This window comes from Meles meles, chromosome 8 (genome assembly GCF_922984935.1).
Source record: "Meles meles chromosome 8, mMelMel3.1 paternal haplotype, whole genome shotgun sequence".
Classification (NCBI taxonomy): domain Eukaryota; kingdom Metazoa; phylum Chordata; class Mammalia; order Carnivora; family Mustelidae; genus Meles; species Meles meles.
Genome location: NC_060073.1, coordinates 19644021 through 19671054, shown reverse-complemented (window position 1 = coordinate 19671054; position 27034 = coordinate 19644021). Strand labels below are relative to the sequence as shown.

The following is a 27034-nucleotide window of genomic DNA, read 5'->3' as shown; positions in this document are numbered from 1 at the left end:
GGCTTAATCCACTGAGCCACCCAGGCGCCCCACAAATAAGCATATTTTCTTTCAACTTGCCCATTCTTATCTCAGATATGTAGTCTTTCATATTGTTCTTTTGCATTTTTGGTATTTTATTTCTCTGTGCAGTCTGTAAGTTCTTATTTTTTAATTTTTTTTTCAAAAGTTTGGTCAAGTTTTTTAGTGACCTCTACCCCTAGCATGGAGTGTGAACTCACAGCTCTGAGATCAAGAGTTGCATGCTCTTCTGACTGAGCCAGCCAGGCCTTCAGTCTGTAAATTTTTAAATTATGAATTCATCTAGCTAAAAGTTGGAAGGAATGGTTGGGAGTGTGGCCTGGCAGCAGGCTCTTGATAATCCAAGGTTGTTGAAAGTTTTCCCAAGGCTCTTTCTGGGCTTGCCTCTACCTGTTTCTAGGGATTACCATGGTTCTGGGACCAGTTAATTTCTTGACTTTTTATTTCCTTATCATGTATGTAGGTAATGTAATTTTGGATCTTATGTCTAGGTACTTTACCAACTTAATGCTTTTGAAGTTCTGAGAGTGATTTGCCTACTTCCCAACCTTGCCATGATAGGATGACAAACCTCTTTATTACTTTTCCAGGATTCTTCTGGCCTCTGTGATCAAGAAGCCCTGGGCTCTGCAGTTTTGTGCAGAGCAGTGGGTTTCTACCTACCTGTAAGATTGAGGGTACCATTTCCCACCTCCATGCTTTTTCACACATATTCATTAGGAGAACCTGACCATCAGGCACAGTCAGTAGAGCCTGTGACTCTTGATCTCAGGGTTGTGAGTTCAAGCCCCACATTGGGCATGGAGCCTTTAAAACAACAACAACAACAACAACAAAACCACCTGGCCTTGCTTCCCATAGGCCTCAGTTCCCTGACATCAATTTTTCCCTTACATCTATGGCATTGACTTACCTTTTCTGGAGCCTGGGATTTCTCAATATTTCTTTTTTTTTTTTTTTAAGATTTTATTTATTTACTTGACAGACATTACAAGCAGGCAGAGAGGCAGGCAGAGAGAGCGGGGGAAGCAGGCTCCCCATGGAGCAGAGAGCCCGACGCGGGGCTTGATCCCAGGACCCCGGGATCATGACCTGAGCCAAAGGCTGAGGCTTTAACCCACTGAGCCACCCAGGTGCCCCAATATTTCTTGTTTAAAAAAAAACAACAACCCTTTTTAAAAAAAATAAAATATTTATTTATTTGAGAGAGAGAGCAGAAGAGCATGAGTGGGAGGAGGATCAGAGAGAGAGGGAGAAGCAGACTCCCCGCTGAGTAGGGAGCCCAACATGGGGCTCCATCCCAGGACTCCAGAAGCCAAAGGCGGAAGCTTAACGGACTGAGCCGCCCAGGTGGCCCTCAATATTTATTGTTTAGTTACATGTTAAGACCTCTCATTGTCTTAATTTATCTGCATTTTTACGTCAAACCCTTTTACTGTCATAATTTATCTGCATTTTTTTTAAAAGATTTTATTCATTTATTTGACAGAGAGAAATCACAAGTAGGCAGAGAGGCAGGCAGAGAGAAAGGGGGAAGCAGGCTCCCTGCTGAGCAGAGAGCCCAATGCGGGGCTCGATCCCAGGTCCCTGAGATCATGACCTGAGCTGAAGGCAGAGGCTTAACCCCTGAGCCACCCAGGCGCCCCATTTATCTGCATTTTTATGTGCAGTTTTTACGTAGAAGGGAGGAAGACTAACAACATCAGTTCAGTCCACCTTGTTGGATGTCCCCCTCAGAGATTTTAGACTCCTGTGTATCATGACACAGTGCATGGAAGTCTTTGACTGCTTTACTCTAAGGCGAGGATTTTCTGTGATGGAATTTGAAAGTACAGCCAGAGCAGTCATTCAGATGTTTGAAAAACTGTATTTGAAATAGGTCTACAAGGAGATAGACTTAGTTTTAGAAAATTTTACCGTGGGTGAAATTAGTTTTCTACCTTGTTATAGAACACTTGATAAGAATTGATTTTGTTTGTTAATTTAAAAAATTCTTTTTTTGATGGGGCCCTGGGTGGTTCAGTGGGTTAAGGCCTCTGCCTTCAGCTCAGGTCATGGTCTCAGGGTCCTGGGATCGAGCCCTGCATCTGGCTCTCCACTCAGCGGGGAGCCTGTTTCCTCCTCTCTCCCTGCCTGCCTCTCTGACTACTTGTAATCTCTATCAAATAAATAAAATCTTAAAAAAAATTTTTTTTGAAAACCATCAGATCTATAGAAAAATTATAAGAATTTTATAGTGGACTCTTTCTCATATATTCTTCACCTAGATTCACACATTGTTCATGCTTTGCCACATTGCTTTACCTGTCATACAGTATATATCTCCATGTGTCATATGCTATATAATGTAATAATATATGATTTCTTTTTTCCCTTTTTATTTTTTTGCCGGGCCCTTAAGAAAAGTTACTTGTATTTTTTTTTAAAGATTTTATTTATTTATTTGACAGAGAGATCACAAGTAGGCAGGCAGAGAGAGAGGGGAAGCAGGCTCCCTGCTGAGCAGAGAGCTCGATGCAGGGCTGGATCCCAGGACCCTGAGATCATGACCTCAGAGGTTAAGCAGAGGCTTAACCCACTGAGCCACCCAGGTGCCCCAGTTACTTGTATTTCTTAAGAACAAGAGCATTGACCAAAGTGTAATTGTATCAAATTTAGGAAATTTAACATCAGTATACAGTTATTGGTATACCTACTATACATTCAGTACCAAATGTTACCAATTATTTCAGTATTCTTCTTTATAGCAGCTTCTATTTTTAAGATTTTATCTATTTATTTACTTACTTTAGATTGTATTTTTAAGTAATCTGTACACCCGGTGTAGGGCTTGAACTAAAAAACCCTGAGATCAAGAGTTGCAGGCTCTACTGACTAACCCACGCATCCCCTATAGAAACTCTTCTGGAAGTACGTGATTGGGGGTGTTTGGGTGGCTCAGTCAATTAAGCTACCCACTCTTGACTATGGCTCAGGTCATGATCTTCAGGCTTCACTGTCAGTGTGGAGTCTGCTTGAGATTCTCTCTCCCTCTGCCCCTCCCCCCATCGGTATAGACTTGTTCTCACTTGCTCTCTTTCTCTCAAATAAATCTTATAAAAGTCCATGATCAAGCATTGCATTTAGTTGTCGTACCTCTTCAGTTGCCTTTATTCTAAAACATTTTTTCAGCCTTTTTTTTTTTCTGGTCTTTCATAAGATTGACATTTTTTTAAGACTACAAGCCAGTTATTTGTAAAATGCCCTGTCTTTTAATTCAAGCTCATCTAATTACTTCTCATGGTTAGAGTCTGTTACACAGTTTGAGTAGGAAAGCTGCAATAAGTGACCTGTCTTTCTTACTATATCACATCAAGAGGAATGTAGTATCAATTTTCCAATTGTTGGTATGTTTTCATTGCTTTGTTAAGACTGTATCTACCAGGGGCGCCTGGGTGGCTCAGTAGGTTAAACCTCTACCTTTGGCTTGGGTCATGGTCTCAGGGTCCTGGGATCAAGCCCTGCATTGGGCTCTCTGCTCAGCAGGGGGCCTGCTCCCCCCACCCCCTGCCTCTGCTTACTTGTGATCTCTGTCTGTGAAATAAATAGATAAAAATCTTAAAAAAAAAAAAAAAAGACTGTATCTACCAGACTTCTCTATAATAAGTAATCTGTGGGAAGATTGTGTAAATATTGCATTTGCCAACAAACGGTCACCTAGTGGTTATCTGTTGGTGATTCCCCCTCCGCCCCCCCCACCCCGGTGATTTTCTTGAGTCAGTTACTCATAATAGTTGCAGAATGGTGATTTTTATAATTTTGTCATTCCTTGTACATTTACTATTTGACAATCTACTGTGAAGATGTATTAATCTTCCCCCATTATACATCTGCCTCTGAAACCAGTGTTGAGGAAAATGTGAAGATCCTTGCTATAGACAGTAAACAAAATGACTGGCAAGAAAAGATTGTCTCTGCTCTTCCATTGTTAGCTGGGAAAGTAAATATAAAATTGTGAGTTTAAATTTCAGTGCTCCCCAGACTTCATATTCTTGCATGATAAACATGGGTTTAAAAGTTTTATGGGGGGCACTGGATGGCTCAGTCATTAAGCATCTGCCTTTGGCTCAGGTCATGATCCCAGGGTCCTGGGATCAAGTCCTGAATCGGGCTCCCTGCTTGGCGGGAAGTCTGCTTCTCCCTCTCCCACTCCACCTTCTTGTATTCCCTTTCTTGCACGCGCGCTCTCTCTCTCTCTCTCTCTCTCTCTCTCTGTCAAAAATAGGTGGATGAAATCTTTTAAAAAAAACAATAAACAAACAAATAAATAAAAGTGCTTTATGGAAGGGCACTTGGGTGACCCAGTTGGTTTAGCACCTGACTCTTGATTTCATCTCAAGTCAAGTCAAGTGATCTCAGTCAGGGTCATGAGATTGAGCCCCGCGTTGGCTCTGCGCTGGGCATGGAGCCTGCTTAAGATTCTCTCTTCCTCTCCTCCTACCCCTACTCCATTCCCCTCTCTCGGATGCATGTGCATTCTCTCTTTAAAAAAAAATCTAAAAGTGGTTTATGGGTACAGTGTTAAATTCTTATCAATCTTGAAAATAATATTTGTGCTAAGCATCTGTCAGTAATTTTTTTAATTGTAGGCAAAATAATCCTATAATCTCTTTAATAGTTGTTGAAGTTACTGTTTTGTAGTTTGCATGATGAATAGAAATAAGCATTATATAAATATGAAAGCAATATCATTAACATGCCAGGAGTTGTTACTCAAAGCAACTGAATTTGGTTAATACTTAAATCATGGAACTGTTAGCTTTTCAGTATTAGATTAGTTCCATATATAGATTGTTTTTCAAAAAGCCTAAAGTTGTCAAGAGAATTAGAAAACAAGCCACAGACTGGAAACAAATATTTGCAAAAGACACACATCTGATGAAAGACTTATCCAAAATATACAAAGAACTCTTAAAACTCAATAATAAAATACACAACCCCATTAAAAAATGGACCAAAGACCTTAACAGACACCTCACCAAAGATATACAGATGGGAAAGAATCATATGAAAAGATACTTAGCATCAGTGAAATGAGATATACATACAAGATTATTACAGTATTACTGACAGTGTTTCCTACGCTGTACTTTTCATCCGTGTGACTTATTTTATAGCTGGAAGTCTGTACTTCTTTTTTTTTTTTTTTTTTTCTTTTATATTTTCCATTTATTCGACAGAGAGAAATCACAACTAGGCAGAGAGGCAGGCAGAGAGAGAGGAGGAAACAGGCTCCCCGCAGAGCAGAAAGCCCCATGCGGGGCTCGATCCCAGGACCCTGGGATCATGACCCGAGCCGAAGGCAGAGGCTTTAACCCACTGAGCCACCCAGGCGCCCCGGAAGTCTGTACTTCTTAATCCCCTTCACCTATCTCCCCATCCCCCTACCCAAAACTAAACATACTCTTAACCATATGGTCCACCAATCACACTCCTTGGGGGAAATTCAGTGTCCTCAGAGGCCAAAACCTTTATATACTAACATTTGAGGGTTTTTTCCAATTGAAAAAGTTGGGGGGGGCATGCAGCTTGTTCCAGTGATCCTCTGAGCCCCACTAGTTTACCAGCCTCACTCATATTCCGTGAGTTTCTGCTGTCTTTTTGGTACATCATGCTCAAATGTGAATGGGACAGCAAAGGGATCACCAGTCATTTGATGAAAGCCTCCAACATGGCTGCCAGTGTTTTTCAAGCCAAGTGGAGAAGGGGGCTTCAGAAATGGGAGTGGGAGTGTGTATTGTATGGATGGAGATTTCTATGATTTGTCCTGCATAACTGACCACCCGGACCTGCACATACAGACAGGCTCAACAATATTGTTCATGAGACTTGTGCTGGATAAGTGATCTTGGAAGCCTGATTGGTTGACATTAGCTGGTCTCCAGGTCAGAATTGGACCTTCTGGTCTGGACGCTAAGGGCTGTAAATTTTGCCTTACATCCCCTCCTGCTCCAGGTTGGGCTGGCCCTTCAGAATGGAATTGAGAGGGGGGAGGCAAGCACATGTGGCCCAGGCTCCTTGAAGATGTTAAAGACATGATAACAGGAATTCAGCTCACTCCAAACTGCACATAGGTGAACAATTGTTTAACTTCAGATCCTGTTGTTTGCCCTCTAAATATGGCCCTTATGGGGATTTTCAGTTGGAAGTCTCGCCTGAGGGGAGGGCACTCGTCCATGCTTCTCAGTCGAGACTCCAGCGTGGCTGTCTCCACTGGGTTTCAGCTAATGAGGTTGGATGTTTTAAGTACCTGATGTGATAAAACTCTTACTCTCCTTTACTGCTTACTATTGCCCTCACCTCTGCAAATTTCCCTTTTCTTTCTGTTTCTATTTGTGTGTTTTTTTTTTTAAAGATTTTATTTATTTGAGGGCACCTGGGTGGCTCAATGGGTTAAACCTCTGCGTTCGACTCAGATCACGATCTCAGGGTCCTGGAATCGAGCCCCGCATTGGGCTGTCTGCTCAGCAGGGGCTTCCCCCTCTCTGCCTGCTGCTCTGCCTGCTTATGATCTCTCTCTCCCTCCCTCTCTCTCTCTCTGTGTCAAATAAATATTTATTTGAGAGAGAGAGCATGAGTGGTTGGCAGTGGGAGAGGAAGAAGCTGACTCTTCTGAGCAGAGAGGCCCATGTGGGGCTCAGTCCCAGGGCCCTGAGATCATAACCTGAGCCAAAGGCAGATGCTTAACCGACTGAGCCACCCAGGTGCCACTGTCTTAGATTTTTATAATACCAATAAAGTGGTTTTTCCCCCTTGGAAACTGAGAGTACTGCTCTCATGAATCTTTTCTTCAGAACAGAGTGCCTCATACAGACCTGATGGGAATCCAGCATGTTCTTTGATTTATTGTTTCCAAAAAGTCAATGTCCAGTCTTCTAACATGAGGGAGGAAGGGCCGTTTTGCCCTGAGTGGGGTTATGAAAGGAGTGTAGGGCCTTGAGTGGGGTCTAACTGCTGCTTCTATGGACTTGTATAAAATAATGTTTCTGTTTCAGCTTCATCTGCCATTCTACTTTTTTAGGAGAGATCTGATAACTCTCATTCCTTAGCGTCTTTTGGGTTCTTTGGTTCACATGAGCTTGCTTTGTCAGCTCTGCTCAGATAATTATCTGTTCCTCCTGTTTTCTGTCTTCCAAAACTGTGATGCTGTTATCTCCATGCACATTCTTCTGGTCCCTGTGTGTATGCTTTTTAAGCCCTTGCACCCCCGCCCCTGCCATTTTTTGTTTTAATGATGTTTTAGGAGTGAGTAGAAATAAACAAGCATGGAAACCTTTATACTTAACCAGTCTGTGCACTCCCCCCCCCAAAATTTTCTCAATATCTTTGATTTGTTATTTCCTTTTCTGCCTTTATTTATTTATTTATTTATTTTTAGATTTTATGTATTTGAGAGAGAGAGAGAGCAGAAACATGGGCATTGGCAGATGGAGAGGAGAGGCAGACTCCCCGCTGATCAGGGAGCCCAACTCAGGGCTCAGTCCCAGGACCCGGAGATTGTGGCTGAAGGCAGATGCTTATCTAACTGAGCCATAAAGGCACCCCTTTTCTGCCTTTATTTACAACCTTTATATTTCTGTGCTCTTAACTGGGGATTGGGAAGATAGTTGAGATAAATGTCTACTTATTTAAGTGGAACTCATTTTTTTAAGTTAAAATTACCATTTCGGTATGAAAGTCAAAGAAGTAGAGAACCTGCCTATCTGGTTAAGTCTGCTTTTCCCCTGTTGATTATATATTTTGCACTGGAGCAGTGGTGTAGAATCTTCTGTCTAGTATTTGGATGTTGATGATTATCTACATCTTACATAACAATGTAAGGTTATCTACATCTTACGTAACAATGAGGAGTTAAACACTAACTCCCCATTCTCTCCTTCCCCCAGCTCCTGACAACCACTCGTGGTTTATGGCAATGATCTGACCCCTCTTGAGTACCTCATAAAAGTGGTATCATACAGCATTTGCCCTTTCGTGACTGGCTTATTTCACTTAGCTAATGTCCTCAGAAGTTCGTCCATGTTGTAGCATGTATCAGAATTTCCTTTTTAAGGCTGGATAATATTCCATTGTATATAGACATACCACATTTTGCTGATTATATTTTCAATACTTGTTTAAAAATAGTTTAGTATAATATAAATCTCTGTATGTTCTAAATACTTTGGGAACCTTAAAGAGTTACTTGTTAGGAATTTCTATTAATGAAAATGATGGGGGTAACTGGGTGGCTCAGTCAGTTAGGCATCGACTCTTGCTTTAGGCTCAGGTCATGATCTCAGGAGTGTGAGATCCAGCCCCGTGGCCCACTCCCCCATAGGCATGGAGCCTGCTTAAGATTCTCTTCCTCTCCTCCCTCCACTCTCAGGTGTGTTCTCTCACTCTCTAAAAAAATGAGGGGAGGGGCACCTGGGTGGCTCAGTGGGTTAAGCCGCTGCCTTCGGCTCAGGTCATGATCTCAGGGTCCTGGGATCGAGTCCCGCATGGGGCTCTCTGCTCCGCAGGGAGCCTGCTTCCTCCTCTCTTTCTCTCTCTCTCTCTGTCTGCCTCTCTGCCTACTTGCGATCTCTCTGTCAAATAAATAAATAAAATCTTTAAAAAAAAAAAAAAAAAATGAGGGGAAAAAAAGAAAATGATGTACAGAGAATGTTGTTGAACTGAAATTGCTATTCAACGCCCACTAAAAATTTTTTGTTGTTAAATGTGTAAGTCTTAAAGAAAGGCCTTAATTGAGGTTATTTCTCAGGCAGGAAAAGCTGTGAATGGTGAGTCTGGGGAAAACAGGTGTTGATGAGGGCATAGCAGTATTTGTGGGAGGATTACAATGTGTAAATATATTTCTGACCGAATTAAGCCATTTTATAAAAGGTAACAACTTGATAAATTTAATCAAATATAATGGTGGGAACCACATAGAATTTTTTTGGTAAATATCTGAAATTATACATAGTAATTAGGTTATGTCCCTAGGGCAAAACATTTAATAAAGAAGGTGGTAGGTAGCTGTGATTAACTTACATATTCAGGGGTGCCTGTGTGGCTCAGTTGGTTAAGCAACTGCCTTCGGTTCAGGTCATGATCCCAGGGTCCTGGGATCACGCCCAGCATCGGGCTCCCTGCTTGGTGGGAAGCCTGCTTCTCCGTCTCCCACTCCCTCTGCTTGTGTTCCCTTTCTTGCTGTGTCTCTCTTTGTCAAATAAATACATAAAATCTTTAAAGATTTTTTTTTTTATTTGACAGAGAGAGATCACAAGTAGGCAGAGAGGCGGGCAGAGAGAGGGGAAGGAAGCAGGCTCCCTGCTGAGCAGAGAGCCCGATGTGGGGCTGGATCCCAGGACCCTGAGATCATGACCTGAGCCAAAGGCGGCGGCTTAACCACTGAGCCACCCAGGCGCCCCTACATAAAATCTTTAAAAAAAAAAAAAAAACTTAGGTGTGCCTGGTTGGCTCAGTGGGTTAAAGCCTCTGCCTCCGGCTCAGGTCATGATTCCAGGCTCCTGGGATTGGTCTCTCTGCTCAGCGGGGAGCCTGCTTCCCACTTCCCCCACCTCTGCCTGTTTCTCTGCCTACTTGTGATCTCTGTCAAATAAATAAACAAACTCTTAAAAAAAAAACACAACTTATATATCCAGCATATTATCAGTGAAGGGATAAGTTTGCAACATAATTGAAACACTGAGTTTGCGACATGGTTGAAACACCATAATGCTAAGAGGTGAAATGGCCTTGATTTGAACTAAGTGATAACCTAAAGCCATACTTTGGCCCAGTCCTCTAGCAGCTGATGAACTGCCTTAAAACCCACCATATTAGGGCGTCTGCACCCTTAATGTAAACAGCCTTTTGGTCAATTATAATGTGTTGGTGACGACAATGAATGTGGCCTGCAATATCTAAAGAAACTTAAAGCCAAGTGAATACATACATTGTCAGTGAAGAAGCCTCTCTAGGCTTTTTGGGTTGATGGGGAGAGAGTGCCCCCGCATATGGGCTGGGGGGAGGGGCACAGTGAGGGAGAATCCCAGGCAGGCTCCACAGGAAGAGTGTAGAGCCTGGTGCAGGGCTTGATTCCAGGCCCCTGAGATACAGAGTCAGACGCTTAACCGTCTGAGCCACCCAGTTACCCTTCTCTAGACTCTTGGTGGAATTCCAGTATGCTTGCCACTGAGGTGGAGAAGGATACATGAACCTCATAGTAGGATGATAACCAGTTAACCTTCGGAAATAATTTTGGTTTCACAAAATGGCCGCTTTTAGGAAAGGCATTATGTTGATCACTTAATGCTTCTCTTTCCATCTACTTAGCCATTTTATTTTTCAAATAATAAACTAGATTTATGGTATATAAACTCTTGTAACTGAAGTTGTCCTCAAAACCTTGATTGAACTAATAAAATTAGTTTTTGAGCATGTATGTCCAAGGACTAGACACTGGTTCTAGATCACCATTTATTTGGTAATTTCAGTGACCAAGATCTTTCATAAGAAGGTGCCAGCAGACCTCTGATTACCTTTTCAAAATCATCTCACCTGTTTTCCCTGCTGACTTTGCATGGGCCATCGTGAAGTTGAAACTTAGGAGTTTGTCAGATTCTGGCACATAAGAGCAATATGAGATAATGCTTTACTTACTCTTTTAGCATTGTGCCTAAGGTTCACAAGGTAACCTAGAAGAAGGTGTTGAGGAAGACTTTTCCTTCGTTCTTACGTTTAGTACCTAAGAGCCTGCAATTTAAACTGACATGAGAGTATCAACTATAGGAGTACTCAGTGATGAATAACCCTGGTGGTTAGCATTTGGGACTTATATGTCTAATTTAGTAAGAGAAAGAGGTCTAGGAGAAAAGGCTTTTTTATTTTATTTTATTTTATTTTTTAAAAGATTTATTTATTTATTTATTTATTTATTTATTTATTTGACAGAGATCACAAGTAGGCAGAGAGAGAGGGCAAAGCCGGCTCCCCGCCTAGCAGAGAGCCCAATGTGGGGCTCGATCCCGGATCATGAACTAAGTCAGAGGCAGAGGCTTTATAACCCACTGAGCCACCCAGGCGTCCCGAGAAAAACCTTTTTTTTTTAAGATGTATTTTTATTTAGTCATTCATTCATTCATTCATTCAAATCTCTCCCGAACTTTGGGCTTGAACTCACGACCCAGAGATCAAGAGCTGCAGGCTGATCCCACTAAGCCAGCCAGGTGCCCGGGTGTGGCGGGGGTGGGGGGGGTACTTTTATGGGAAGAACAAATCAATTTCTTTAGAAAAGACAAATTAGTCTTTAGGAGAACAAATGGGAGATAAAAAAGTTTGTGATAATATTTGTTTAGGTAGGTGGAAATGGTCTTCTTCCTGACCTTGAAACTCCCACAGAGTGGGGACTTGTGATCTCTCACTCAGAAGTAGATGCCAACCTGAAATGGGAATTTATGGCTGTCCTCATTTTTCAGAAGTTTCTGCTTTTAGTCAGATAAGGGAAGCCCAAGAAGGTTTCTTTCTACATCTGTTGAATCTCAAATGTCTTCAGCTTAAAATAATCTTTATGCCAAAGTGACTTATTTTGGGATGGCATATCCTGATCTCCTTCAAATGTAGAGTAACCAAGTGAGTCTCTTCCAGCTAAGAAATGAGACCTGGATTAAGGTGGTTCTTTGGAAATGAAAATGTAGCACATATATAAAAGGATTTTGTATAAGCAAGAAATTGAAGGATTTAGTAACTGGCTAGTATTAGTAAGGGCAGAAAAAAGGGATGAATTGTAGGTCCGTTTTTAATTTCCCTTTCAAGTCCTTGGAACATTCAAAGAAGGACTTTTACAACAAGCAAGGCATAGGGTAAACTTTATATTGTAAAGGATGAATTAACTGCTAGATAGGCGTGAGGCCTACGGGAATGACAAGCTCTGATGTCTGTAGATAACATTTTCCCCAGTGGAGATCTCACCCCTTTTGGCTCTATAACTAACTCTAGTTACATAATCTTTTAGTTCCTACCTCCGAACAAAAAGTCACAGGAGTCATTGTGCTATTATGTTTGCATTGGTAGGTGTTCTGGTTGTGGGAACACAGTTCCCCACTTCAGTATAAAATAAGGGCAGTACAACCCTCCAGCATTATTCTTATCTCAGATCTGTTGCTGTGGTTGCTTCAGGGCCTTGAACCATTTAACCCTTTAAAAGGCTTTTTATTCTTACCATAACATTTGTTGGTGTTCTTTTCAACCAATATTCCGGAAGGTCTGAAGGTGGGTGTATGCTTCAAAGGCTGTCAAACGTGCAAGTGGTAGGCTCTAAAAGATAAGTCCTTTATAATTTGGGTCACTTCTGGCTTTAACCTGTCCTTGATCACAGTAGACTCTACTGTGGCATCTGAACCCCGCAATCCTTTCTTAAGTGTTTTGTATCTCCTTCATTGGTTTCTTCCCCCCCCACCCCCCTCCCCAACAATTTGCTCAAATAGTGCTGTGCTGTAGAGAAAATCCTTTTCACAGCAGCTTGAGGTCTCTTCCTTCTTAACTTCTCAGAATCCAGGTGAAGCACCCCTACTCTTAAGAGGTGATCCTCTTGGGAACCTGGGTGGCTCAGTTGGTTAAGCAACTGCCTTTGGCTCAGGTCATGGCCCTGGAGTCCCCGGATCATCCCACATTGGGCTCCCTGCTCAGTGGGAGGTCTGCTTCTCCCTCTGACCCTCCTCACTCTCAGTGTGCTCCCCCCCCCTCATTCTTTCTCAAATAAATAAATAAAATCTTTAAAAAAAAAAAACAAAACAAAAGTGATCCTCTCAAAGATCATTAGCAACATGATGTCAAGTCCAGTGGTGTTTTTCTCATCACCTTGAAAGTGAAGGAAGCCAGAATGTGAATATGACTCTTTGACATAAAAATTATTTTGATCCGAAGGCAGTTAAGCAGTAAATGTTGGAGAACCTGTCTTTACCTTCCACTTTTCTGCCTGAAGGTGAGATAAATTCTCCTTTTCTTAGAGACAGACTCTACCGGCTCGGAGAAGGCACCAGTGGAATCTGCAAACAAACCTTACCCCATTAGTTTCCTCCCATATATTTACCTTCCCACAGTTTGCCACCCTTGGAAGCCTCGAACTGCTTTCCTTTGTCTTGTCATTTCTCTACAGTTTTATCATTCTTTGTTGAAGATCCCATATAAGCCACAGTTCTAAGCCACACTCTTGGCTTACTTTTCTGTTGAGGTCTGGCTCTCTGCTGAGCAGGGAGCCCGATGCGGGGCTCAATCAAGGATCCTGGGATCATGATCCTAGCCAAAGGCAGCCCCCTAAACGGACTGAGCCATGTAGGTGCCCCTCTGCTGACCTTTCTTTTGTGAGATGTGCACTGCAGGTGTTAATAAACCGTTTTTCTCTTGTTAATTGTCCTTTTGTTGAAGAGGCCCAGCTGGAAACCTGAGGGGTAGAGGTAAAGTTTTGCCTCCTCCACAAGTACGGTTATGTTATTTGACCATCCCTTCAATCTTGAAACTTCCTTCCTCTCAGTTTCAATGATAACTGCTCAGAAATCGTTTTTCATATTTCTCTGCTAAGTTTTGGCATTTCTCTTTATGGTTCTTTTATGTCAGTACTTTTCTGGGGCCTTTGTTATTTTTCCCTTCTGTCTTCCATGGTGATTTCATCTACTGCTATGGTTTTGTTTTTTTTTTTAAAGATTTTATTTATTTATTTGACAGAGAGAGATCACAAGTAGACAGAGAGAGAGAGAGAGAGAGAGGAGGAGGAAGCAGGCTCCCTGCCGAGCAGAGAGCCCGATGCGGGGCTCGATCCCAGGACCTGGGATCATGACCTGGGCCTAAGGCAGAGGCTTTAACCCACTGAACTACCCAAGCGCCCCTACTGCTATGGTTTTTAAACTATTCCTTCTTTTTGGAGAATATCTCCTTCTCTCCAACTTTAACCTCAGTCTTAACCTTTCCATTAATTACAAGTTGGTTATTTGGTGTTTTGATTTGACCTATTAAGTAATCTGAACTGATGGTCAAAAAATAATGAACCTTGACCCCAAACTTCTACCACAGGAAAAATTAATTTATGATGGGGGTGCCTGGGTGGCTCAGTGGGTTAAGCCACTGCCTTCGGCTCAGGTCATGATCTCAGGGTCCTGGGATCGAGTTCCGCATCGGGTTCTCTGCTCAGCAGGGAGCCTGCTTCCCTCTCTCTCTCTCTCTGCCTGCCTCTCTGCCTAGTTGTGATTTCTCTCTGTCAAATAAATAAAAATCTTTAAAAAAAATTAATTTATGATGGATCATGAATGTAAACATGAAAGGTAAACAATAACATTTTTAGAAGAAAATGAAGAAGATTTTCATGACTTTGAGATCAGCAAAAAATTTTTTCAACAGAGCACAAAGAAGTGCTAAAAAAAAGTTGAGAAATTTGACTTACTATAATTAAGAACCTCTGTTAATCAAAAGGCTCCATAAGAGGCTATTACTCAGCAATACTAACAAATGAACTATGAACATAGAACACAACATTGATGAACCTCAAAATAATTATGCTAAGTGAAAGAAGCCAAAGAGTACATACTGTCTGATTTCATTTATCTAAAACTCTAGACAATGCAGGTAGGTATCTATGGTGATAGAAAGCAGGGCAATGGTTGCCCAAGGATGAGGCATTGAGGAGGTACTGGAAGGAGAGATTCAACGGGGATATTTTGTGGTAATGGTTTTACAGTTATAAATAGATGTCACAACTTACAGCAACTTGGAGCATCTGGGTGGGTCAGTTAGTTAAGCGTCTGGCTCTTTATTTCTGTTCAGGTCATGATCTCAGGGTTGTTGGACTGAGCTCTGAGTCAGGCTCTGCGGTTAGTGTGGAGTTTGCTTGTCCTCTCTCTGCTCCCCTGCCACTATGCTCACTTGCTCTCAAATAAAATCTAAAAAAAAAAACTTACTATGCCTTGCACTTCCAATATATTTTTTATTGTCAGTTATACCTCAGCAAGGCTGTTTTTAATGTGGAAATAAACACAAAAATGAGAATGGGTGAAGGCTTTTTTAATCAGAGCTTGTCATAGCAGGGGAGTTAGCTGCCATCACTCGCATTGGCAAAGACTCAAAGGCAGGTAAACCAGTGGCAAGCTTTATAGTGGAGGAAAGGAAGAACTTCAGATATGTCCTGATTTGGGGTTATTGGCGTGGGAAAGCTCTAGGCAGCCTAACTCCAAGTGGAGGCATCCTATGTGGTTGTTTAGGTATATATATTTAGCTTTCTGTGGTTGGTCCTAAGTTGGAACTAGGGAAGAAAATTAGGGGAGGTAATTTGGGGTTATTACTCAAGTCTTGACTCTGTGGGGTCAGTTTTTTAGGGTTACTGTTGGCTTCCTAGACTAGTTAGTTGCTAGAGATAGTTTGACTTCCTTGACTGATTACTGTAGATAGTATGTTGACTTCTTGGGCTAGATAATGGAGATGTTAGTTTCACTTCCTTCCTGGGCTGGTTCCTGCAGGTTGTGGGTCAGAGCTCTATTTTGATACAGTAGTCTGGCCTTTGTCCATTAGTATATTCAGACTCTCATGAAAAGAAACAGATGCTGTAAGAAAGGCAAGACACAAACTGGGAGAAGATATTTATAGTGCATATCCAACAAAGTACTTATATCCACTATATATATATATATATTTTAGAAACTTTGATAGTTTAGTAAAAAAAGATAACCTAATTTTTAATTGGGCAAAATGAACTAGAACTTCATTGAAGAGGATTTCCAAATAGCCAATAAGCATATGAAAAGATGCTAATAGGGGGAATCCAGTGTTCATTTAGTCACTAATTTAAACACTAATCGTCTAATACAGATTAAATGAGATACTACCGCACCTCTACCAGGATGGCTAAAATTTAAGAATCAGTAGTACCAAGTAGTGGTATACCTGTGGAGCAGCTGGAACCCTCATATACTGCTGATGGGCATGTACGTCGGTACAGATTCTGGAAAACTGTCCATGCCTGGTAAAACTAGGTACTTAACACTTTGTGACCCAACATTAATAATGCTGGGCTTACAGCTGATGGAGAGGAGTGTTTATATCCACCAAAAGATTTGTGTAAAAATACAATAGCCAAAACCAGGAAGCAACCCAAATGGTTATCTGCTGGAATTTATAAACAGTTCGTGGTGTATTTGTAAAGTGGAGTGCTACATGGCAATGAAAAAAAGAATAAAGTTCCACATGCAGTATTATGATTTTTACAGGCATGACTTGAATAAAGGAAGCTACCCACAAAAGAGTTAATATTGTTCGATTCCATTTATTTAAATGGAATGATTTGTAAGAATAGATAAAACTGATCCATGATGATAGAAGTGAGAATAATGGTTACTTTTTCTTGAGGGGACACAAGGGAACCCTCTGAACTATTAGAAATCTTCTGTAACTTGATCTGAATTGTGATTATATGGATGTGTACAAACAAAGTATCTATTGAAATAGAAATGAAACCAATAAGATATTTATTGAGCTGTATACCCAAGATTTGTACATTTCACTGCATGTAAGTTGTACCCCATTTTTATTTCTTTTTCTTTTTCTTTTTTATACTTTTAAGTTTTTATTTAAATTCCAGTTAACATATAGTATAGTATGAGCTTTAGGAGTAGAATTTAGTGATTCCATCACTTATATGTCCCAGTGCTCATCACAAGTGCCCTCTTTAATTCTTACCACCCATTTAATCCATCCCCCATCCACATCTCCTCCAGCAACCCTCAGTTTGTTCTCTATAGTTCTGTTTTATGATTTGCCTTTGTCTTTTTCCCCCCGTGTTCATTTGTTCCATTTCTTAAATTCTACATGAGTGAAATTGTTTGGTATTTGTCCTTTTTGACTGACTTATTTCACTTAGCAGAATACACTCTTCCCATCCACATCGTTGCAAATAACAAAATTTCATCCTTTTTTTTTTTTTTTTGGTCAGAGTGAGAGCATGGCAGGGGGAGGGAGAGGGAGAAGCAGAAGCAGGCTCCCTCCTGAGCAAGGAGCCTTATGTGGGACTCAATCGCAGGACCCTTTGATCATGACCTGAGCCAAAGGCAAACACTTAACCAACTGAACCACCCAAACGTCCTGCAAGATTTCATTCTTTTTGATGGCTGAGCAGTATTCTATTTGTGTGTGTGTGTGTGTGTGTGTGTGTGTGTGTGCATATATATGTATATATACATCACAAGTTCTTTATCCATCTGTTGATGGGTATTTGGGCTCTTTCCATAATTTGGGTATTGTTGATAGTGCTGATATAAACATTGGAATGCATATATCCCTTCGAATCAGTATTTTTGTATCGTTTGGGTAAACACCTAGTAGTGGAATTGCTGGATCATGGGGAGTTCTATTTTTAACTTTTTGAGGACCCTTCATAGTGTTTTCAAGAGTGGTTGTACCAATTTGCATTCCTACCAACAGTGTAAGAAGGTTCACCCTTTTCCACATTCTCACCAACACCTGTTAGGTTTTTTGTGTTGTTGATTTTAGCCATTCTGACAGGTGTGAGGTGGTATCTTATTGTAGGTTTGGTTCGTTTTTCCTTGATGATGAGTGAAGTTGAGCATACTCCATGTGTGTGTTGGCCAACTGTATGTCTTCTTTGGAAAAAACTGTATGTCTATTCATGTCTTCTGCCCATTTCTTAACTGGATTATTTGTGTTTTGGATGTTGAATTTGGTAAGTTCTTTATAGATTTTGGATACTAACCTTTTATCATATATGTCATTTGCAAATGTCTTCTCCCATTCTATAGGTTGCCTTTTAGTTTTGATTTTTTTTCTTTGGTTGTACAGATTTTTATCCTGATAAAGTCCCAATAGTTCATTTTTACTTTTGCTTCCCTTTCCTCAGCTTGGGAGACAAATGTAGTAAGAAGTTGCTATGGCTGATGTCAAAGAGGTTGCTGCCTGTGTTCTCTAGGATTTTGATGGTTTTCCTTTTTCACATTTAGGTGTTTCATCCATTTTGAATTTATTTTTGTGTATGGTATTATATCTCAGTTTTTAAAATTTCCAGTTTCAGCTCTTTTCTGTTTATACCTTTCCTTAAAACTAGCTTCCTGTTTATTGTTAACTGAAACCCTGTTAAATTTTTTGTAGTCAGTCCTTAAATCCCATCAGCTCTTCCTTTAAAATATCTCCCACCCATACTATCTCCAAACCATAACTGTACTAGAGTTTTAGCCTTGACCACAAGCCTGCATTATTGCCAAGGACTTAACTGGTCTCCCTGCTTTTCATACTCAAAACTGTTCTACAATACACTAGCAAAGCTCTTTCTAGCAAAGCACCATTCAGATGACGCTAGCACTCTGATTGTGTTAATTCCTTTCCTCAAAGATCTCGAAGGAAGGCGAACCATAAGAGACTATGGACTCTGAAAAACAACCTGAGGGTTTTGAAGGGTCAGGGGTGGGAGGTTGGGGGAACAGGTGGTGGGTGATGGGGAGGGCACGTTTTGCATGGAGCACTGGGTGTTGTGCAAAAAGAATGAATACTGTTACGCTGAAAAAAAATAAATAAATAAAAAGGGTAAAATAAAAAAAAATAAAAAAAATAAAAGATCTCGAAGGAGCTCCCATTTCTGTTGTATTAGGCTTGCATTGCATTCAAGATTCTCATGATCTGGCCCCAACCAGCCATACTATCTCCCTGTCCATACATAGTTCTCTAAAAAACTTAATAGCTCCAAATCCATTTTGCTCTCTGTTGCTGATACTCTTCGTGTTCTTCTCTCCCTAAATGTTTTTGCTTCCTCATACCAGCCCTACCTGAAACCATTTCAGCCTGAGGAGCTGTGATGTACTCCATGAAATCCATGAAGCCCCCGAAGTTATATCCAAACATTTCTATATGTGTGCATTTTTCTAGAGAAAGGGCTTGTCTTGTTACGAGATCCTCAGAAGGGGTCCCCAAAGTTAAATTGATTTAGTGCCCTTCTGAAGGAATACAAATGATCTTATTTTATGTCTTTCTAAGATTTTGTTTATTTATTGGAGAGAGAGCGAGCGGGAGAGAGAGCAAGAGCATGTGTGAGCAGGGGAAGGGGAAAGGGAGAAAGAACACCAAGCAGAATCCAGCTCTCGAGGAGCCACACAGCGCTCAATCTCACCACCCTGAGATCATGCCCTGAGCCAAAATCAAGAGTCAGACGTTTAACTGACTGAGCCACCCCTCATTTTATGTTTTAACAGAGTTTTTGTATTGTTAGAAATTTAGTCCTCAGTATGGTGGGTAATAGAACTTTTTTTGATAGATAAATTATCGTTAAAGCTTAAAGTTTCAGATGCAGGTAAAATGGCTTGTCCTCATCCGTTGTTCAGGTCCCTAGACTTTGGTTCTTTTCTTGCGTGTGTGTGTTAAGGAAGTATTCTTTTTTTCCATTCCGGAATGGGAATTAAATTTTACAGCCTAGATTTTCTTTGTGAGGAATTTATTTTCCTCAAAAGATACTATCTTAATATTTTTTCACTTTGGTATCTTAGGGAGAAATTTTTTTCCCTCCCACATGACTGTTTGCACAGCTAGACAATACCATCTCTGTATGCTTTGAATTTAAAAGATATTAGTCACATTTTTCAACACTTTTTTTTTTTCCTGTTTTAGATTCCTATAGGCAATGGAAACTGATCTCAATTCCCAGGACAGAAAGGACCTGGACAAGTTTATTAAATTTTTTGCCCTCAAGGTAATATATCTATTCTCTTGAGCTCAGAACTGTTAGAAATAACTTCCGTGCTTCTCCCTTTTTGGAAATATAGAATAACAGCTTGCAGCTTGCCCATTTTAAGGGATACTTCTGTCTGTTGTAAACCAAACTGTGAAGTTTGGGGGCGGTACTGGGGGTGTAACTAAAAAGTAGCTTCCAATTTTCCACAGCTACTTGTTCAAAAAAAATTTTTTTTGCAAGGCTGTTTGCAGAAATGTCAAACTATTATGCCAGGTTATTGGCACAGTATGTTCCCTTGGGGTGGGAACAAAGACAGTGGACTGGAATGGACAGCATTTCAGGCATCCTTCCCAAAGCATCAACTAACTCTGAAATGTCTGACTTCCATTTATTGTTCCCTTCTGGGTAAATGAGGAATTAAAACTGAATTTTGAATGCTTGAGAAGTTAAATTTTCTTAAATCTAAAAATCATTTCCACCTCTATCACTCCTTCTCATGATTGCCATGTAAAAAACAATCCATGCAGTAGATTCTGGTTGTAAAATTAGTTGGGAGACTTTTGCCATATGGGCCAAATGATATGAATAATTGTGGAATCCTTGGTTTAAATCTACTATGATTACATAAGTGTACGGCAGTGAATATTTAAACCTACGGTTGGACTTGTTTCTTTATGAAAGTCAGAGCTACCATGTGCAAATTTCCTTCTGCCATGTGAGAATATTATAGATCCCAAGCCTTAAACTAAAATTCCTCCAATCAGTTGACATTATGCCCTCGGGAATATTTACAGTATTATTTTTGTGTCATGATTTTTTTAATATGTTCTTGAATTTTAAAATCCTATCATTTCCTAAAGTGATGTTATGATCATTGGCATCTTTTTAACCCTGCATTCAGGGGGTGTTAACCCTGATTGTGAGTCAGATCAATTTAAGACTCTTCATCATTGATTTTTTTTCTTGTTTGTTTGCTTTTTTTTTAGACTGTCCAAGTGATTGTCCAGGCTCGACTTGGCGAGAAGATTTGCACTCGTTCATCTTCATCCCCAACGGGTTCAGATTGGGTAAAGTTCCTGTTTTTTGTTTTTTTGAAGGCGTGTTTGTCATCAGGTATTGTACATAGTGCAGTTGCAAAGAATACAGTTTATAGTATTACTAAATCAAAACATTAATATATCTAATTCCATTTGATTCATTCACTTGGAAAGTATATTCTTCATCAAATGTTAGCCCTAGATTTATATGATTCTCATCTTTCTTCTGCAGTCAGGGAAAAATTTAGTCTTCAGAAAAATACCTTGTTGACTGATTTTTATAATAAGTCATTACCTCTTTCAACCTGAGTTTTGGGGCTTTGATGCAGGATATCTTTCCTGGGCAAGGGAGAAATGAATGGGTGTCCTTCATCACTCAAAGCCATGCCTGCATTACCCAGCATAACCATCTCACTGCTTTATGTTCCCGTAATGTGCCTTGTGAGTGTTTAACAAAAGTCCCTTTTGTTTTCTAGTTCAATTTAGCAATCAAAGACATCCCAGAGGTTACACATGAAGCAAAAAAGGCACTGGCAGGACAGTTGCCTGCTGTCGGGAGATCGATGTGTGTGGAGATCTCACTCAAGACTTCTGAGGTAAGGTTATGGCCAGAGTGGTGTGTTCATTTGGCACTCAAAGCTCTTCACACCCTGGTTCCAATTCAACTTCATTGCTGCCTCCTCCCTCTCTGAACTTAGCGTTCTCTGAGGAGGTCATGCTTTTTGTATTTATTCTCCCAAACACTTGAAATTGGCTTTTTGTCCTCCTTATATGTCAACTATGTATGAAATGTTTCTACTTAATCCTTCAAGACTCATGTGCTCTTGAAATCCCCTTTCTAGTGGGAGAGGTAACTACTTTCCTTAGACTTACCATATGCTTTGTTTACGTTGTTTCTAAAATACAACTTGGTGTATTGTGATTTTTTTTAGATGTGTTTTTACTTTTTTCACATCAGGATCAAGGCAGATACTGTTACTTATGTGTTTATTGATTTATTTCCATTATAAGATTGTGATGCTAGGGTGGTATAATAAAAGGCAGTTGGAGTTTGGAGCTGCACAGACCCAAGTTCAGATCCTAGCTGAGTAACTTTGGCCAAATTACCTAACCCCACCCCCACCCCCACCACCAAACTAACATGACACTTCATGGGGTTTTTACATTTTCTCATTTAATCTTTATCTGTAAAGTACCTAGCATAACTTACAGTAGCGATCATTCCATGTTCCTGTTCATACTTTACACTTTTATTCTTGAGGTCAGCAGTTATACTACATCTATTTATTTTTGTCGGTGTTCAGATTCTTTTTGAAATGAGGCAGGATATATAAATAAATAATCATCTCTTGAGCCTAGCACAGTGCTTGGATGGCACTCTTGATGAAGTTTGTTGAATGAATGATATCGATACTTGTTCTGTGGAAACTTTAGCCCCCCAAAAAACAAAACTTCCTATTCTTCTTTATTGTATTGCCAATTTATACTATGAATCATTTTTTTTAGTGATCCATAGGGATCCATAGAATCCCTAGAAGAACTCTGTCCTTTCCCAGGTGAAATCTGAGTATAAAATATTCCGATTATCCTAGACAAACCACACCAACTTGTCTTGGAGACTTCTGCTATTCATCCTCCCTTGACTTTGGGGAGCAGGGGAAATCCAAAATTTATCACATCATTTAAAAATGACAGTATGATGAAAAAGATGCCTTAAAGATACATATTTAAATTTTATCCAGAACTAGTAAATTCTGTATTCCACAAACTAACCCAGGGTTACTCCCAAATCTAAAAGAATAGCCCTCTTCCAGTTGATTGGTAATAAGGTTACTTGTGTTCAAAAGTATGACTGTCCTTCTTACTAAGTGGTACACAGGAGTGTTACAGGGTTGAGGGATTCTGGCTCTGGTTTCTGTTTTTCTTTCCCACCCACTGGACTAAGTCTGTTCAGAGTACCAGAGAAAGACTGAACAGTTTGGCTAAAGACATTACAGAGCTAAAAAGATTTTTAAGTGAGGAGCTTGTTAAGGTATTCCTTAACAGTGGGTGTCACCTAAAAATATCTCCTATAGAATTGGAGGGAAAGGCTCTCTCCATCATCTGAAGTGTTGGCCTTTCTGAAGAGTAATTTGGATATACATAGCAAACGTCTTTGAAGCATGAGTACTGTTTAACAATGCTAATTCTGGAAATTTATCTTAAGAAATTAATTTAGGGCAAGGACAAAGTTTTAATCTCAAGGCTATTTATCAGAGTCATGTTTGTGGTAGTAAAAAATTAGGAGCAACCTATATGTCCATGTATTGGGGGAACTGGATGAAATGATGGTCATAGGGTAGAATACTATGCAACCATTAAAAATGGTGTAGAATTTTACTCTAAGGAAAACTTCCTGTTGTGTTTATTAATGGGAAAGTGATAAAAATAACATACAGTATAATCTCACATTAAAAAAAATTTTTTTAGGTTTATTTATTTAAGTATTGTTAGACTCAATATGGGTCTTAATGCATGACCCCGGGATCAAGAGCTGCATGCTCTTCCGACTAAGCCAGCCAAGAACCCCTCATGTTATTTATTAAAGTGACTGATGAGTTTATAAATTGATTTTTTTCCCTTTATTCTTTTAAGTATTTTTATAGTGATGGTACAGTGCTTTATAATAAAAGAAATAATTAAAACAAGTATTTTTCAATTGTCCCATCTACAGGGAGATTCCATGGAGCTAGAAATTTGGTGTCTTGAAATGAATGAAAAGTAAGTGCTCTGTCTTAGGGTCTGTGGTTGTGGTAGCTGAGGATAAAAAATGACACGGGGAAAGCAGGGCTTTTGTTATCAGTCATGGAGGGTGTTCTTCCCACTTAACAAAGCCAGTAGGTCTTTGCTACAATTTGCTTCATGCTTGGCTTCCAGCCCAGGCACAGAGATGACCTTCAGCGGGAGTGTCAGTCCACCGAAACTTAGACACCACAGGGAAAAGAGCAGAGAAAAGACTGAAAAGGATTTGTTGTTTTCCCAGAGTACAAATAGTTCTCTGATTAAATCCCTTGCGAGTTCTTGTAACTTGACTGCTCTGTGTTGTCTGTTTTCTGTATGGCAGACATCCAATACGATTCCCCTTCACTACTCCTTTTTACATGCTGTGTTTGTCATAGATTGGAAATGCATGTTATTTTCCCTCTCCATTTTCTTCTTTCAAGGCAGATTAGCTTACTTCCTGCCTGAAGCTTCAGTTTTCATGAACAGTGTATAGGCAAATGGAGGAAATAGCAACACATCAAAAGAAAAATCTTAATAATAAGTCTGGGTTGTGGGTATTGTTTTTCTTTCCTAAGGAGAAAGCAATTGCCAGGTATCGTCTAAAATTTTAGTACCAAACAGACTTTTCTCCAGATTTCCTATTAGATATATAGAGGTAGAAAGCTCATAAGATACTATTTTGAAATTATTTGCACTTCCATTAATATAATTGCAATGTTGAATTACTGTTCTTGAGTGTGTAGCTTTATTTCTTAGATAACAGCTTCAAAGCTAGAAAAAAACATTAGGTGCCTTTTGTTATCTACTACCTGGTTCTAGAGCACAGAAAAGTAAAACTTTTGCTTACCTCAATAATCTCTTGATAAACTGACAAAAACCTCTAATTACACATTTAGTTCAGAACATGTTTTCGTGATAAATTTAATCTTCTGCAGTTCCCACACTTAATTTGCAGTCATCTATGTTGACTGTCATACTCTGTGAAAGGTGTTAATGTGGACTGCAAAGCAGGTTATATTCTATCAGAATTCATGAATAATGCTAACAGATGAATCTCAGTCACTAGACAGAACATAACACCTCTATATCCGTTGCATTTCTGCTCTTGGTTTTATGTGAGTTGAGTAGGCTAATGCTGATTGTGTCTGTGTGCTCCTCAGGTGTGATAAAGAGATTAAAGTTTCCTACACAGTGTACAACAGACTGTCGCTGCTGCTGAAGTCCCTCCTTGCCATAACTAGGGTGACACCAGCTTACAGACTCTCCAGAAAACAGGGGCATGAATATGTCATATTGTACAGGTAAACAACATAGTCACCTTCCTGATTCACTCGTTAGCCTTGCCACTTGGCACATTGACTGGTATAGGAGTATTCTGTGAATAATTTTGGACAGATGATTGGTAGGATAGTTGATGCTATAGCTTTACTATGATTGTCTATCCTTCCTCCTTTGTGAACTTCAACTTTGCGAAGCTACCAGGTTCTTTGTCCTTTTGTTCTGTGTACAGTCACTGATTCCTGTGGAATGGATTTTGAGGTTGTAGTGATACAGGTCTCAAAGCTGAAAAAGGAGCTTTAAGACTTTAAAAACCAGGTTATCCTGGGAAAATACCACAGCCTTCTGTATTTCAGAGTTAAATTAAAACCTGTCTAACAGACTTTCAAATTCAATTTGTTGATAGTTGTCTGTGGATATAAAGAACTTCTCAGTGATTCTTTGAGTATTTTCCTTGGAGTGGTTCACCTCAACATGTATTTATCCAGTGCCTTTTTAGTGTGAGCATTGTGCTGGGCCCAAGAAAGAACTGTACAGAGGCCCTACCCCATAGGGGCATATCTATTGGGGGAGACAGTTTGGCACATGCATAATTATAATAAAAAGCAGGATTGGAAGACGACATAGGAGTATCAGTAGAAAAGTACTAGGAGAACACAGGGAGGGAAAGTTTGTTCTGGGTGGGGAAACCAGACAGACTTCCTGGAGGAAGTGGGATTCAAGCTAGACTTTGAGGCAGAGAGAATTTCAGCTGGTAGAAGTGAGGGAGAATGATCATTCCAAGTGGGGAGTGCGACAGATGGCAAGGCATAGAAGTCAGAGATGGGATATGAGCTGTGCTCAGTTTGTCAAATGGACCCTAGTGGTGGTATAGAAGATAAGTAGGAAAGTGTGAGAGCAACACGTGGAAAGCCAGGAGTTCCCAGATCACCCAAGACTTTTTTCATGTTAGTGATGAGCTACTGGCTTTAGCCTTTGGCTTATAGGTATAGAGCTAATTGTGAGGAGAAATTAGTATAGCAGGATGGAAAGACTAAGAATTAGAGCCTTAACTAGTTAAGCTAAATAGTCTACTACCAAGAGTAGTTATCAAGTCATTCTTAAATTTTCTTAGCAGTAATCTAGCAACCCTACCCATGTTTGTTTATTTTTCCAAATCTTTTTTTTTTTCCTAAGATTTTATTTATTTATTTGACAGATAGAGATCACAAGAAGGCAGAGAGGCAGGCAAAGGCAGGGGTTGGGGGAAGCAGGCTCCCTGCTGAGCAGAGAGCTCGACTTGGGACTCGATCCCTGGACCCTGAGATCACGACCCGAGCTGAAGGCAAAGGCTTAACCCACTGAGCCACCCAGGTGCCCCTATTTTTCCAAATATTCAAAATATTTTTGTTGTCTTCTCTGTAGTCTTCAGGTTTCAACTTGAGTATTCCAATTGAAAATTACTAGACCTTTATTCAAATACAGCAAAAGAGGGATGCTTAGGTGGGGCTCAGTCAGTTAAGCGTCCGCCTTCAGCTTGAGTCATGATCCCAGGGCCCTCAGCTTGAGACCCACATTGACTCCTTGCTTGCTGGGGAGCCTGCTTCTTCCTCGGTCTGCCACTCTCCCTGCTTATGGGTGTGCTTTCTCTATCTCTTAACAAATAAATAAAATCTTTAAAAATATATGTTTATAATGAAAGATCACTTCTAACTCTTTCTTCTCACCTACCTATACCAAGCCCCCTTCGTTTTGGTTCTTTTGTAAGTAACCATACTACACTACTAGTCATCAGCTTAATTAACTAGGATTTTGGTCCTTTCATTACCAATGTTTAAAGCTTTATTCTGTATCTCTGGAGTAAGGCAGGATTTATTGCTCACTGCTTATTATTTAGGAGTGCTTTTGGATACAAATAATATGGTTTAAACCATAGAGAAGTGTGTGATCTCAGGTAGATTTGCCCCATCCCCTTTTTTATACTGTTGTGGTGTGTTTTTTTTTAAAGATTTTTTTATTTATTTGTCAGCAAGAGAGAGAGAACACATATGCACAAGTCGGGGGAGGGGCAAAGGGAGAGGGAAAAGCAGGCTACCTGATGAGCAGGGAATCTGATAGGGAGCTCGATCCCAGGATCCCAAGATCATGACCTGAGCCGAAGGCAGATGCTTAACTGACTGGGCCACCCAGGCGCCCCTATACAGTCGTTAACAGGTTAACAGTATAGCCTTATACC

At 40.2% G+C, this 27034-nt stretch overlaps 1 protein-coding gene across 10 annotated transcripts in view; it reads left to right on the top strand.

The window, feature by feature from the left end:
- Positions 1 to 27034, top strand: part of ATG13 (autophagy related 13) — a 65348-nt gene that overhangs the window by 17731 nt on the left and 20583 nt on the right. For all 10 annotated transcript variants that reach the window (XM_046014952.1, XM_046014946.1, XM_046014953.1 and 7 more), the window contains 5 exons: positions 19678 to 19759; positions 20728 to 20808; positions 21255 to 21374; positions 23492 to 23538; positions 24702 to 24842. In XM_046014952.1, coding sequence (XP_045870908.1) covers positions 19691 to 19759; positions 20728 to 20808; positions 21255 to 21374; positions 23492 to 23538; positions 24702 to 24842 — 458 coding nt within the window. In that variant the 5' untranslated portion in view covers positions 19678 to 19690. The remainder of the gene's footprint in view (positions 1 to 19677; positions 19760 to 20727; positions 20809 to 21254; positions 21375 to 23491; positions 23539 to 24701; positions 24843 to 27034) is intronic.